Source organism: Rousettus aegyptiacus, unplaced genomic scaffold (genome assembly GCF_014176215.1).
Source record: "Rousettus aegyptiacus isolate mRouAeg1 unplaced genomic scaffold, mRouAeg1.p scaffold_m13_p_13, whole genome shotgun sequence".
Taxonomy (NCBI): Eukaryota; Metazoa; Chordata; class Mammalia; order Chiroptera; family Pteropodidae; genus Rousettus; species Rousettus aegyptiacus.
The window spans coordinates 60,642,999-60,657,050 of NW_023416288.1; the positions used below are offsets into that span (position 1 = coordinate 60,642,999).

Here is a 14,052-nt window from a genome sequence, read left to right on the forward strand (position 1 = left end):
ACATATGTGCATGCATGTTGCTTGCATTGTGTGCGTGTGCATGTGCACGTGTGTCTCACTGCTCTGGGCAGCAGTGAGTGGTGCTGGGGGCTGGGTGTCCACCTGCAGAACCTCTAACTCTGGTCGATGAGCCTGTGCCCAGACCAAACCTACATCCTTGTGGGCCCCAGTGGGCAGAGGCTCAGTAAGGCTAAGGCCTCTTGTTCCTCCCCCTCAGATGCCCCCTGCCTTCTTTCCCCAAGTCAGACCGGGCTCATTTCAAATCCCCCTAAGCCAGTTTTCAGCCCCAAATCTTGGCCGAGTAGGTGTTATGCTGCACTCTCAGGGAGACCTTGGGGTGTCTTGACATGACACATTCAAGCCATGTTCAGCTCTCGTCCTTTAGGAGGAAGATAAGGCTGTAGGGCTGATCTGAGATTTGGAAGGGAAAGTTGTTTCACAGCTTGTATTTTTAAAAACGTTACCAACCCCACCATGAAGCAAAATCAGCTGCGCCAAAATCCAAGAAGGAAATTAAGGAGTCAGACTCTTGTCACCCTCAGGATATCATTTCATGAGTCACCCGGGAGGGCCGAGCTGGTTCTTTGCGGTAGATTTATACCTGGAGTAAATCCGGCCTGTACCTGGGGCTCTCGCGTCCCCACCAGGGATGCCCCAGCTCTCTCTGATGGGGAGGTGGGTTCATTCCAGCCCCTCTCTACATCCTGTAGCTGTCAACGCAGCATCCACCTTGTGGGACTGTTAATTACCACCTTTTATTATATTTACGCTGCTTAGTTTTTTTTCCCTCCACAATGTACTCTTTCCTCTAATTAGGTGTAGTGATTAGAATCTCTTTTATGTGCGGCAGGCACGGGGCTTTGAGTGTTAGAGGCGCTTGGTGACTTGAAGGAAAGCTGCAGACTGATAAAAAGCCAGCTCCCTCCCTCTCTTCCCACCAGCTGAACACCCCAACTAGGAGCGGCAGCGAGGGGGACCGTGAAGTCGGGTTCCTCTCTGAGGTTCCAGAGGGGGGAGGAATTAGCAGTCAGACAGGGAGGCCAGCCGGGTGTCAGCACAGGCGCCAGGCGAAGGGGACGGCCATGGCTTCCTGCGCAGAGCCATCCCACACGGGCGGGGAGAGCGGCACGTAGAGCAACATGCACGCAGGATTCGCCCCAAAAGTATTTCCCAGGGGTGTGCAAGGCGAGCTCTTGAACCTCTGCCGGGCAGCTTGGGTCCAGGGAAGGTGACATCCTGAAGACTTGGCAGTGAGCAAAGACATCGCCCACACACAAACTCAGCAGAGACCCAGCCTGACCTCCCAATAGATAAACATACACCTGTACGTCACGTGTGTGCGCACACACTCACAAACACTGACACGCACTCACTCAGACGATCCCTCGCGTACTCACGTGCGTACACTCTTGCATACACACTCACACTCATGCTCGCACACACATTCCCATGCACTCCCACAAACGCACGTGTATGTTCCTCGCTCAGGTCAGTCACGAGTGTTCGTGAGGGCTTTTGGGAACAGTGCTTGCCGGAAAGGCTTTCCGACCCTGTTTTCACGCACGCATGTGCACGCATCGATGTGAGTTCTGCTTGGATGCTAAGGGGTTGCTCTGCCTACAGAGTCGCTTCCCTTGACAGGGACCCCCAGTGTCAGTGTGACCAGAGTGGAGTTTTGGGGTACAGGAAGAGAGCAACAAGAGAGGCCACAGTAGCCTCTCTGCGGTCCAGGTGGCATCCTCGTTCTGTCAAACAAGAAGTATTGGTAACCCCACACCCAGAAACCTAAGACACCAGCCCCGAAGTTAGCACTGCGCGGTGCAGTTGGGCCCTGCGCACAGGGCTTGTGGGTCCGCGTTGTGTTCCTGGGATCACCAGAGCCCACTGGACAAAGGGCTTGCTTTTCGAGGGCTTTTCTAGAGCCGTACAGGGCTCGCGAATCTCTTCAGAGCTTATAAAGTATTCTTCCCCTATTCTTGTGTTTACATAAATAGAAAGAAGTATTGTTCAGTTAACGTCCACTGGCTGTTCTTCTGGGCCAACATGTGTTAATTTATTCTCGTGTGTGTGTGTGCGTGCGTGTATGCGTGATACATACGTGCATGTGTTCGTGTGTGCACACGTTGGTGCCTGCATGCGTGTCCATGTACCAAGGAGGAAGGCAGAGCAGGGAAGGGCTGGGTGCATCGCCTCTGACCACCTTCCACGGCAGAGCGCGGCCGGGAGAAGTGCCATGCCTATGGCAAGGTGCGATCGCAGATTTGGGGCTGTGTAACAACCTCAGCTCGTGTGCCGGACTTTCCCTGGGCTGGGGGATCTCGCAGCTCAGTGACCACATGGAAGTCAGAGCTGCCCCCACAGAGAGTGGTGCCCACGCACAGCTCGTAATTCACCACTGAGTAGCATCACCTTGCAGAGGGAAGGACAAAGATGTACCCTGTGTGTGTGTTTATACACACTAATATAGGAGTGTGGCAGAGCCTCCATCTGGCCCCATTTGATCGTTTGATGGCTCTGGTGAGCTGCATGGCCCAGAACTGGGACTTCAGAAGAAGTCGTTCTTAACTCTTATAAGAGAACCCATCATAAAACACAGGATCGGAAGTGGACCCTTCACCACCCAAATCTCTCCTTTCCCTTCCCCTCTTCCTCTACAACCCCCAGCCCCCGCACACACTTTGCAAACCGAAGCCCTTCATTTTCAGATGGGGAGGTGCTCCCGGCCCCAGCAGTTGCACAGACCTGTGGACGGCTCCGCCCTCCATGCTTTGGAAGGAATTTGGCCCAAACCAGCTTCCTTGTGCTGCATCTTTCTTCCACGCCTCTGTCGTTCACCCCAGCTACTTGCACATCCGCAGTCCATTGCTCATGTCCGCTAGGGGCCTGGGTGAGGGTTTTGAGCCTTCCGAGTCAGGGTAGCTCTGGGCCTGCCCCAGCCAGCAGTCTCATGGGCTTCTCTTTGTGCCAGCCTTTGCCGAGCTGCAGACGGACATCCACGAGTTGACCAGCGACCTGGATGGAGCCGGGATTCCCTTTCTGGACTATAGAACCTACACCATGCGGGTGCTGTTCCCGGGAATTGAAGACCATCCTGTCCTCCGGGACCTCGAGGTGAGAAGCCGTACCCATGGCCAAACCCTTCCTCATCACGGTGCTAGCACAGAGAAAGACGTTGGTGCCCTTTATGTCACAGGAGGGGATGTGCGTGCCCAAGGTCCCCCCAGTTGTCACTGTCAGCCAGTCCCTCTGGAGGGGGTAGGAGGTAGGGCCAAGCCCGGGGATCTCAGAGCAGAGATAAGAATAGGGCTTTGGGACTGAGGGGGGTCATGGATCCCTTGAGAACTGAATGCAAGTTGAAGACCCTCTCCCCAGAAAAACTGTGCTCATACGCAGAACTAAGAAATCTGACAGACAAATGTTGGGAGCTCGTGGACCCATGTTTAAGAAACCACAGCGTAAGGATTTCACCACTTAGTTGGTGCTCAATAAATCCACGTGGAAAAGACCGGCGATGCCCTGGGAAGGGAAGTGGCAACGTGACTGACAAGAGCTTAACTGTCTTTCGTAACCGCGTACCGACAGCGACCTCATCTTTTGATCATTTTATCCCTTTTACTGTCTAGCATAGGACCTGGCTTGTGCATATATTCATATTATGCTTCATTCCGAAAGGGATTTAAGATGGCTTATAAAGATAAATGCCAGAGGAAAGCGAAAAATATAAAAGAGGAAACCAGGCCAGAATCATAATCATGAGGCACAGTCGCTACTAGGTGACCGCTGACTAATGTCGCAGTCCGGTCTTGAGTAATTTACATGCGTACACTCATTGAGCCTCCCAAGAGCCCTCTGAAGTAGGTACACTCCTTTTACAGGCCACAGAACTAAGGGCACAGAGAATGCTGGGGCCACACAGCTGTGAGGGAGCAGGCCAGCATTGGGGTCCGGGCGGTTAGACTTCATTGCCCACCCTCCCAACACAAGCCTGTGCATTTGACGTGTGAGGTGCTATGTGAGCGTCATGCCTTATGGCTCTGTATACTTATTAAGGTGGATGGAGGATCGTGGCCAAAGCGGCAACAGAAAATAAGACCAGTTCTAAGACTTGCATTGGGACCCATCGCTAAGGGGTCGCGCAGTTTTGCGGGATGGCTACATGGGTCCTGCAAAGGGGTGTACAGGCTGCGTACCTGTGTGGGAACTTATGTCCTTCTGGCCCCCGTTATAAATCGCATCATGTCCTACCAGGGCCTTATTTCTCACCTGGCACCTTAAAATTTCCACTTACGTTCGAGTACTCTCTCTTTTCCTTGCCTTTAATCACAAGGAGAGACTTTCTGATCCAAGCCTCTGCCCACGAAGGAGTTAACAGCCAGCTTGACCATTTTCCCTGAGTTGGAGCCCACGAGATGGCAAGTTGTCAGGCATGGGCTTTGAATCAAGCAGGTCATACAGCTCTGGTTTTTAATTGTGGTAAAAAATACGTAACGTAAACTCTCAACCGTTTCTAAGTCATGCAGCTCAGTGGCATGAAGTATATTTACATTACTGTGCAGCCATCACCACCGTCCATCTCCGGAACTTTTGCATCTTCTCCAGCTGAAACTGTCCCCGTTAAGGGATCACTCCCCACTTCCCCTCCCCCAGCGCCTGGCGCCCGCCATCCTCCTTCTGTCTCCGTGAATGTGACTACTCTGGGCACCTCATATGAGTGGAATCGTACAGTATTTATCCTTTTGTGACTGGCTTATTCCACTCAGCAAAATGTCTTCAGAGTTCACCCATCTCGTAGCATGCGACAGAATTTCTTTCCTTTTTAAGGCTGGATGATAGTCCATTGTGTGTATGTACCTCGTTTTGTTTATCCATTCATCTCTCAATGGGCACTTGGGTTCCTTCCACCTCTGGGCTGCTGTGAACTACGCTGCCGTGAACACGGGTGCACAGATATCTCCTGAAGACCCTGCTTTCAATCATCTTTGGGTATATACCCAGAACATACAACTTTTTCATTTCCATTAAACTCACTAATTAATTGCTTGCAGATGGAAATCAGCTTTTACTCTCCCACATTAGCCTGGGGTATGTGAGGTGCAGCTTTCTGGGTGAGATCCAGGGCTCTTGTGTGGATCATCATGGCCTCATTTTTTTCTGACCCCTCTTTGCTTCTCCCTGTTGGTTTTGTGAGGGAAGCCACCGACTAATCCAACGCAGTGTTCCCCCACCTCGTCAGCCGCTGGGATACCTGCCCACCGGTTGGACAAGAGTGGTGGACGTGTAGGAAGAAGGGAGTGTCCTTTGGCTTCAGGGTATCCTGGAAAGTAGGCCACCAGGCCCTTTGGGATCATCCGGGTGAAGTCGGGTCATTTGAAGAAGGGGCTGCCCAGGCATTGGTCACACACTGATCTTTAAAAACAGAAAGCAAACAGTAACCGCACACCCCATTTTCAACCTATCGTTGCCTTCTAAACTCTACCTTATTGGGTTACAATTAAAATTTACTATCCAGTTTTATACTCACAGACTTCAACTAAATTATCGAACCATCTGGTGAATAAAGAAAGTCCTGTTTCACAGTGGCATCTGCGTAGGAGGCAGGGTGGCAAGTTACAAAGGGGGATTGTTCTGGATACTCTTTACCAAAGTACCTCACTTCCGTCTCCCCCTTCATCAAATAGCGAGAGATCCCTCCCTTCTGCACCCACGATGCTGCGCCCGTGCGTTAGTTATCTGGGAAACCCTTGGGCAAAAGGCCCCCGTGAAAAGCAGCCAGTGAAATGGGAGAGGCAGGTAATAAAACTGCTGTTTAAGTGCTCGCCGCATGTGCCAAGCACTTTACATACATTATCTTATTGAACGTCCATAAAACGTTATGACACAGGCACTCGTATTCTCATTTTATAGATGAGGGAATGGAGCCCAGAGGTGACAAGCTTTCCTCCAGGAACGAGCCAGTTCGTCTCTCTGAGTCCAAATCCCAGGCTACTGCCCGAGATGCTCTTTCTCCACAGGTGGCTTTGCTAACCCTTCCTTCCCAGGGCCCTGGGCCTTGCTTCCCAGAAGGAAGTCAGGAGCACATCCTCACGCCAGGCGTGCCATCTGGCTGGCCCTGTATCCTCTTCCTTGTCTCCATGTGGCCTCAGTGCCAAACCGGCTCATGCCCTCAATGGCCATCCTGAGCTGTGGGTAGGCTCTGCACAGGAGGCTGCAGGGAGGCCTCAGAGCTGGCTTCCAGTCACCCCCAAGGCCCAGGGTAGGACTGGACATGGCCAAGGATCTGGAGGATGGAAGGGGAATCAGGAGCCAAACAAGTGCAGGTTTAGAAATCCAGCACCAGCCGGCTGGCCTTGGGACCACTGCAATAGCTTCTAATGACCCTGCAAGAGTTAGTGTGACCCTTAAGACAGTACACTATCCCTTGCGAAGTCATTAGAAGACTTAGTCGGAACAATGTATGCAATGTGCCAACACCGCTCATTGCCCATGGCGAGTGCCCAAGAAATGGCATTAGTGACGAGTTGTGGAGGTGCCGTTCTGAGGGGTTCGAAGGACAGAGGAAGTACAATGTGTGCACGTGTGTGACGGGTGGTCACAGGTGGAGGGAGATCAGTGGGAGACGGACAGTTGGGCAGATGGAGGCCGGGCCGATGGCGAGGTGAGGCTGCCCTCGTCAGCCCCCGGGGCTTGGGGCATGGCGTGGGGGCAGGCAGGAGGCACGCCGAGGCTGCCCCCACCCAGGGGAACGAAGGGTTCCCCAGGATGAGCTTCAGGGGGCCCTGGCTCGGCCAAGTTCTCGTCTCTCCTGAGACCTGCATGTCGACATTGCCTTCCCAGTACCAGCGCCCCAGGGCGGGAAACGGAAATGGACTTGACCTGGACCCACCCGTGTTTCCTCCCAGCTCCCTGACCTGTGGGAGCTGCAGGGACCAGGCAGCGAGGGTCCAATGCGAGCGCTTCTCACGGAGTTCAGGGGTGGACCCACGGGGCTCCCGCCACCGAAAGGGCCAGCTGGCTGCCGTCCAGGGGCAGGGCCCGGGTCTGACGGCTCCCTGCCTCCAGCCAGCACCTCGCCCTGAGCCTGCAACCCAGGGGGCTCGCTAAACGAGTGGCAGAAGCGTTCGGTTCCGCATCTGTCAGCTTTTTGGACCTTGGGCCAACACGGATTTCTCTGTCTGTCACTGTCTTCCCCAGCTCAAAACCTCTAGAGTAACGCGGGGTAAAATTGCTGCTGTTCAGCCACTTGACTGTGTGTCAGGCTGCGCTGTGCGGGCTTTTCACACGTCGGCCGTTACCGCTCCCAGGAGCCCCAGGGGACGGCAGGACAGGGTCCAACGGCCTGGACTCACAGCCTGGCTCCGACACGTCTCCGTCTCAGGGTCTCGGGGAAGCTCCTAATCCTCGTAGGGCCCTGAGCAATAATGGTCCTCACCTCACAGGGCGCCACATGCAGTAAATGGGTCAGTATTTCTAAAGCTCGGAGAACCGCGCTCGGCACAGAGCGAGGCCTGCATACAGGTTAGCTGCAGTCCCTTCACTTTGTGGGTGAAGAAACCGAGTGTATTCAGGGTCTTGCAGCTAGGAAATGACTGTGACAGAGTTAACCCAAGCGTCACGGACTCTGCGACTGTGTTCTTTACTGCTACCTACGTGACACTTCTTCCCGGAGACCTGACATGTCCAGCCCACGGGGGAGACACAGCCCTCAAGATGCAGCCGTGATGGCACCTCCTTTGGATGCCCCTGCTCCCCCGGCACCCCACCCCACCCCTGTGTCGTGTTCTCGGGCAGAGGCTGTGCTCTGTGTAAGTAAACTCGTTTTCGTGGACGTTTACATACAGAGCAGCACGCACATTGTCAGACACAACTCAGGGCCTGTTCCCTGAGTGGACACGGCCATCCGGCCAGTACCAGACCCAGAAGCAACGTCTGCAGCCCTCCAGAAGCCCCCATGAGCCCCTTCCTCTCCCCTCTCAACCGCCCCCCAGAAAAAAAAAAACATTTTTCTGCCACCATGGATTCATTTCGTATTTTTTAATCTTTATTTTAACGGCATTATACAGTGGGCCCTCTTCCAAGTGACTCTTCGATGCCTGCAAGGTCCACCCCGCTGCTGTGAGCGGCAGTGGGTCCTCCGCTCCCGTCGCCGTGTGGAGTGCCATTGGGTGCACGTCCCGCACGTCCCCGTGCCGTGCCGCTGTTGCCGGACGCCTGGCTGTTTCCAGGCCGGGCCACTCGGCGCAGCACCGCCAGGCCGTCTGCATGCAGCCCGGAGATGCACCCTCCCTGCCTGGCTCCGTCGCCGGCTCATGGTTGCTGAGTGGGCGGTGCACCTTGCACCCCCGCACGGGTCTCAAAATGAGCAGAGGATCCAGGCAGGAGGATAAACCTTCTTCTTCCCCTTCTCCACAATGGAGCTGGGTCTCAGGAGTCTCTAAGAAAACACCAGGTGGTGGAGTTAGGGAGCATCTGCGAGACAGTGAGGCTTAATCTTCCCATTTATTTAGGTGGGTGAACTTGGGCCCCCAGGGCTGTGAGGGGACTTTTCCAGGCTCCGAGGCCACTGATCTGTCAACAGGATCCACAGGGCCAGAGATGGCTCAGACCTGCTGATCCCTCAGCCAGGGTGTAACCCATAGCAGCCCGGCCTCCCGGAGTTCCCACAGGGGCCTGGAGTTCCCACGGGGTGCTCAGCCGTGGCGTGGGGGCCCCTCATCCACTCTGCGTCCCCCTCAGGAAAGAGCTTAGGCCATGGAGCTGGCGGAAGTGGCTTCAGATCCCAGAGTCGCCGTTACTCACAGTGGTGTCCATGTCCACTCTGTGCCTCCCTGGACTCATCTCTGGACTAGAGACAGCGACCCACTCGCGGGCTGTGACCGAGACTGAGTAGATACCTGGCACGAGATCAGGACTTGATGGCCTTAGCCAGGTGGGCTCTGGCTAATAGGCGAGTGGTGGGGCGGGATGGTCAGCAGTGCTCACAGCCCACCCCGTAGGGGCGTCCCTGGGCCCGGCCAGCCTCGTCCCCACAGAGGACAGTCAGGACCCCCCCTGGGTCTCCCCTGCAGGTTCCAGGCTACCGACAGGAGCGCGTGGAGAAAGGCCTGAAGCTCTTCGCCCAGCTCATCAACAACAAGGTGTTCCTGCTGTCCTTCATCCGCACGCTCGAGTCCCAGCGCAGCTTCTCCATGCGTGACCGCGGCAACGTGGCCTCGCTCATCATGACGGTGCTGCAGAGCAAGCTGGAGTACGCCACCGACGTGCTGAAGCAGCTGCTGGCCGACCTCATCGACAAGAACCTGGAGAGCAAGAACCACCCGAAGCTGCTGCTCAGGAGGTGCGAGGCGGGCCGCGGGGTGGCGGGGGGCGGGGGGGGGGCGCGGCACGGGTCCGCTGAGCTCCCCGAGCTTGGACCCCGACCCGCCCGGAGGCTGGGGGCTCCCCGCGCGTTGTTGGAAGACCTCGCCCATCCCGTCGGTGCCTGTAACTGGCTGCGGCGCATCTGCTCACCCGTTTTTCTCCGGCCCCTCTATCCGCTCTCCGTCCTCTCTCTGCCTTTATACTCCCCTGAGTTTGACCCTTGTTGCTGGAATTCTTCCCTTGTGGCATCTTCAGATCGTTTTTCTATTCCCTGGCTCTATCCAAGTCAGAACTTGAATTAGGAGAGATGCCCGGGGCCCCTCTAGGATCCCACGCCGCCATCTCAAGATCGGGAGTGTTAGCCCCTTGCGACTTTCGGTGCTGTCCGGGACCAGCGGGAGAAGCATCGCCCGGGAGCTTGTTGGAAATGCAGCATCTCAGGTCCTTTCCCACATCTCCTGGGGCAGAATCTGCACCCGAGTGAGACATGTAGGTTATCCACATGCGTATCCAAGTTTGAGAAGCACTGGTCCGGCCTGTGTTTGATTTAAAACCCTAATTTAGCAGCAACTAGCCTGATGCACCAGAGCAAGAACTTCCCGGCACCTGCCGGCTCTGCACGGTCCGGGGTCCACCACTCGGCACGGCTGGATGTCTCGTCCTCAACACTGCAGACACCTGAGTGGTCACATGAAGACGTAACCAGATCCCGTGGCTTCAGCCCTATAGGAAATAAAGACTCTCTGACTCTACTCACACTTCCCTTGGCACGTTCCACCTCCTGGAAGGCCATTCATTGCTTCTCTAAGATGTTATTGCGATGTCTTCAGCCTTCCCGTAGATGAAGGCGGCAAACTCCCAGGCCAGGCGCCGGGCCTGGCCCGCCGTGGACCGTCTGCCTCCCGTCCTTGGTCTCTGGGTCTCCCGCCTGGGCCAGCGCACAGATGGGACTTTCAGAGTGTTGACTCCAGGCTTTCCCCTGGTGCAGTGGGCATCCGCCCGCACACCCGCAAAACGTGGCTGCACGTCGGAGCAGCCCCACGGCTTCGGGAGCAGCAAGATGGACCATTTCGACTTTTGTTTTCCTTCCGCCACGCAGGCCCCCACCGGCGTGGTTCCGGGCTCGCCACCGCCTGCCAGAGCGCCCGCGGGCAGGTTCCCGGCGTGGTCTCACTCCGCATCTGTGTGTCTCCTCCTCTCGTTTTCCGTTCTCCTTCTCTCAGCTGCCCTCTCTCCCTTCTCCCCTCCTCTATCGTCTCTTCTTCTTGCCCCCGGCTGACCTGCTTCTTTCCATAGTCCTCCTCTTCTTCTCCTCCCAGCTTCGTTTTGTGCTGGGAGCTGCGATTTTAGTTATTCGTATCTTCGGGCAGCTGCAACGTTCAACGCTACCTCAACATGCCCGGATGGGCTGGTTTCTCTCCGGAGCTGGCCACATGCTCAAGCGGGAGTTTGAAATAGTTTGTTTCCTCTAAATGGATGCCAGCAGAAGTGATCTTTGGCAGGAAACACTGCCGCGGTGTCTTCGCTTCCAAAGTAAAAGAATAAACAAACTTCGGCGGCAGCATGAAAGATGCAAGTTAGACTCAAGAAAAACATGTCCTGTCACTGCAGATAAAAAAACCGGAAGGGTTCCCAGGGGAAGCTCCAAAGTACGTGGAAGGCTTTGAAATAAGACGATTTTGGCCTTTGTTGACATGAGCTAGGTATAGAGCTCCACGCCGCTGTCAGCGGGGGAGTCTTCAGCTTCGGTGATGGTGTCGGTCGAATCTCTCTGGCCATTTTACCGTGACCCACGTCCCCTGCCAAATTAGTATCTCCCCAGGTTTTTCGTTTTTCCTTTCTCGCCCAAAGGAACTAGAAGTTTCTTTAATGCCGTACTGCTCCGTGTGATAGCTACAAGCCACATGTCCCCTTCTAAATCTAAATTGTGTTTAAAGTAAAGGAAATCAGAAATTCAGCTCCTCAGACACACAGGCGCACGTGGCTGGTGGCTGCCATGCTGGACGGCACGCACAGGGAGCCTCTGCGTCATCGCAGAGACGGCGATGGGTGTTGGGTGGCACTGCTCCCACCCCTTCCCGCCGAAACCCCTGGGAGCCCGACACCCAGAACGTCGTCTCTCAGCTCTGTAGGCAAAGCTCGTCTTCTCACTGTGGGGCGCCTAGGCACCCGAGGACTCAGATACTCTGTGGGATCTCGAGATCTGGCCTGCGAGACAGACGCAGCAAGGCCCACGCCGACTTCTGCCCCTGCTTTCCCAGTCCTTGCGTCTGACCAGCTGCTTCTGTCTTTGTCTTCCTCTGCTGGTGCCCCCGGTGACCGGTGACAGAACCGAGTCGGTGGCCGAGAAGATGTTGACCAATTGGTTTACTTTCCTGCTCTACAAGTTCCTCAAGGTACGGTTGGCTGTGGGGGTATCTCTGGCCTTGCCTCAGTTTCTCCGCCAGCCTGGGCGCCAGCCTGCATCCCTCCCCTCCCCCCAGCTTGTCGCATTTCCCTCCATGGCCCCCAAGTCCACACTCCCCAGGGCCAGGCTCTTAGAACCCTACCAAGAAACGCAGCTCCCCTTGGTCACTGAGGGAACGGGCTCCTGACCATCTCAGGAGACGGAGCCTCACAGTAAGTCCCGGGCTGAGACACAGGCTCCTGAGCGAGCCCTCTGGCTGAAAACAGTTCACCCCTTATCACCCCGCTTTCCTTCTGCCTCTCCCAGCCCCAGGCTTACTGAGGCCGACGAAGGTCCCAGGCAGGTACAGAAGCTGCCTGTGTTGGCACAGAAGCTGACAATGTGCCCGGAAGGCAGAAGGGCTGCCCAAAGTCCAATTCGTAACTTGTTCGCTAAAGAATTCACACCTCGGGGGTCAGCAAGGTGGAACGAGGCAGGGAGCAGAAGCAGAGAGGGGGCGAGAGGCAACGAAGAGAAGAGAGCTGGGGGCCGGTGGCGGAACGGGGCAGATGGGAGAGGGCGCTGTGGCCAAAAGAGCCGGGAAAGACGCACCCCCGAAGGAGGGAGTCGTACACCCAAGAGTAAGCAGGTGGCGGCAGGAAGAGGGACTCGAGACAGAGGAGTGGACAGCAGCCCTGCGGGGCCACGGAGCGTCCGGGAGGCGGGGCTCTGCTCGCCTGCAGCCCCGCCCAGCTCTCTCCCGTCCCCACCCAGGAGTGCGCCGGGGAGCCCCTGTTCTCGCTCTTCTGCGCCATCAAGCAGCAGATGGAGAAGGGGCCCATCGACGCCATCACGGGCGAGGCCCGCTACTCCCTGAGTGAGGACAAGCTCATCCGCCAGCAGATCGACTACAAAACCCTGGTAAGCCAGCCTCACAGCTCTTCCCTGTGGCCCTGGGCGGTGGGCTTCGGTCCCACGCGGCCCCTGACCAGCAGAGGGGACGGTGAAAATGCTGAAAAGCCACCTCTGCGGGTCTGCCCTCTGCGAGGGTCCGTCTACCTGTGCCTGTCACCCCAGACTTCCTCTCTACCACCGGACCAGGGCATCTGGACTTGGGGACCAGTAGTAGCTCAGACGTGTCTGAGCGGACCGAACTGTGGGGTTCTTAGGATTCTTAGGCCTTACCAGCGACTGAATGGACGGACGCCTTCTCATCAGTTCTCCCCGGGTGGGGAGCAAACAGTTTCATGCAGATAGCAACTGGCGGGCACAAAGCGGAGGGAACCAGAAAGAGTTCCTCATGATTCTGGAGCCCACCTCTGCCCACTGGTCTTAGTGCAGATATGCTCACGACATGAGGCCAGGAGGGCCTGCTGGTGAAGGTGTTTGTCCAGGGAACGTGGGGATCCCCTCAGTCAAGGTTAGACCCCCTCTCCTGTTAGAAACTGTCACCCGAGGAGGCAGCAAAGCTCAGCATGTAGGAACGAGGAGCTTGGAAGCAGGCAGACCTGGACCGCAGCCCTGACCCTCTGCGTCTGACCGGCTGGGTGGTTTGGCCTAATCTTAATCTTCATTTCCCCGAGTTTGGGTTTCTTTGTCTGAAAAAAAAGAGGGGGGGGGGAGAGGGAGATAAGATGACCTACTAAAACAGAGATGACAATAGTACGTAGCTCCCAGAGCTGTGCAGGGGATGGACTTGGATAGGCGTGCGAGGCACTGAGTCCAGTGTGAGCGCGCGCTGCTGCCGGCCCCCAGGGGCTCTGCCGCTTTGTCCCGACGTGCCTGTGCGCTGTCTCTCCAGGCCACGGAGCTCACTCTCAGGCGTTTTGGGGAGAGTCGTGATCTCCCACCAGGCCTTCTCTAGGAACAGGGCGAGGAAGTGGAAGGACGGGGTGAGAAAATAAAAGATGGGTGCTGGAGGGGTGCTTGAACGGCACCCGGGAAGGGAGGACAGAGAATAGATGAGATTTAAAATGCACTGTGGGAAGACGGGGCACACGGGTGGCCAGGCCGGGGCACGCAGGGCCAGGCCGGGGCAGTGAGCCAGCGTGAAGCCCAGACCCCGAGGCCTGCTGCGGAGACCATTTCTGCCGCTCTGAAACAAAGTCGTCCCTTCTCTCTGGGAAGGTGACCGTGAGGCACCCAGCCACTCCATCGTCAGAGGCCCAACAGTCATCTTAGCAGAGTTGCCGAAATTTGTTCAGTTGATGAGGCTTCGAAGGAGTAATCTGAGACCAGGGCCCCTCTTTCCTGGCAGGCATGGTCTGCCCCCCAGGAGAGAATTAGAGGCTCCGATTAAAACGGGAAAG

The 14,052-nt window shown here is 56.2% G+C and overlaps 1 protein-coding gene across 3 annotated transcripts in view; it reads left to right on the top strand.

Annotated features, from left to right (window-relative positions):
- Window positions 1–14,052, top strand: part of PLXNA4 (plexin A4) — a 424,868-nt gene that overhangs the window by 377,375 nt on the left and 33,441 nt on the right. For all 3 annotated transcript variants that reach the window (XM_016148741.2, XM_016148739.2, XM_016148740.2), the window contains exons 21-24: window positions 2,969–3,111; window positions 9,066–9,334; window positions 11,687–11,753; window positions 12,518–12,664. In XM_016148741.2, coding sequence (XP_016004227.2) covers window positions 2,969–3,111; window positions 9,066–9,334; window positions 11,687–11,753; window positions 12,518–12,664 — 626 coding nt within the window. The remainder of the gene's footprint in view (window positions 1–2,968; window positions 3,112–9,065; window positions 9,335–11,686; window positions 11,754–12,517; window positions 12,665–14,052) is intronic.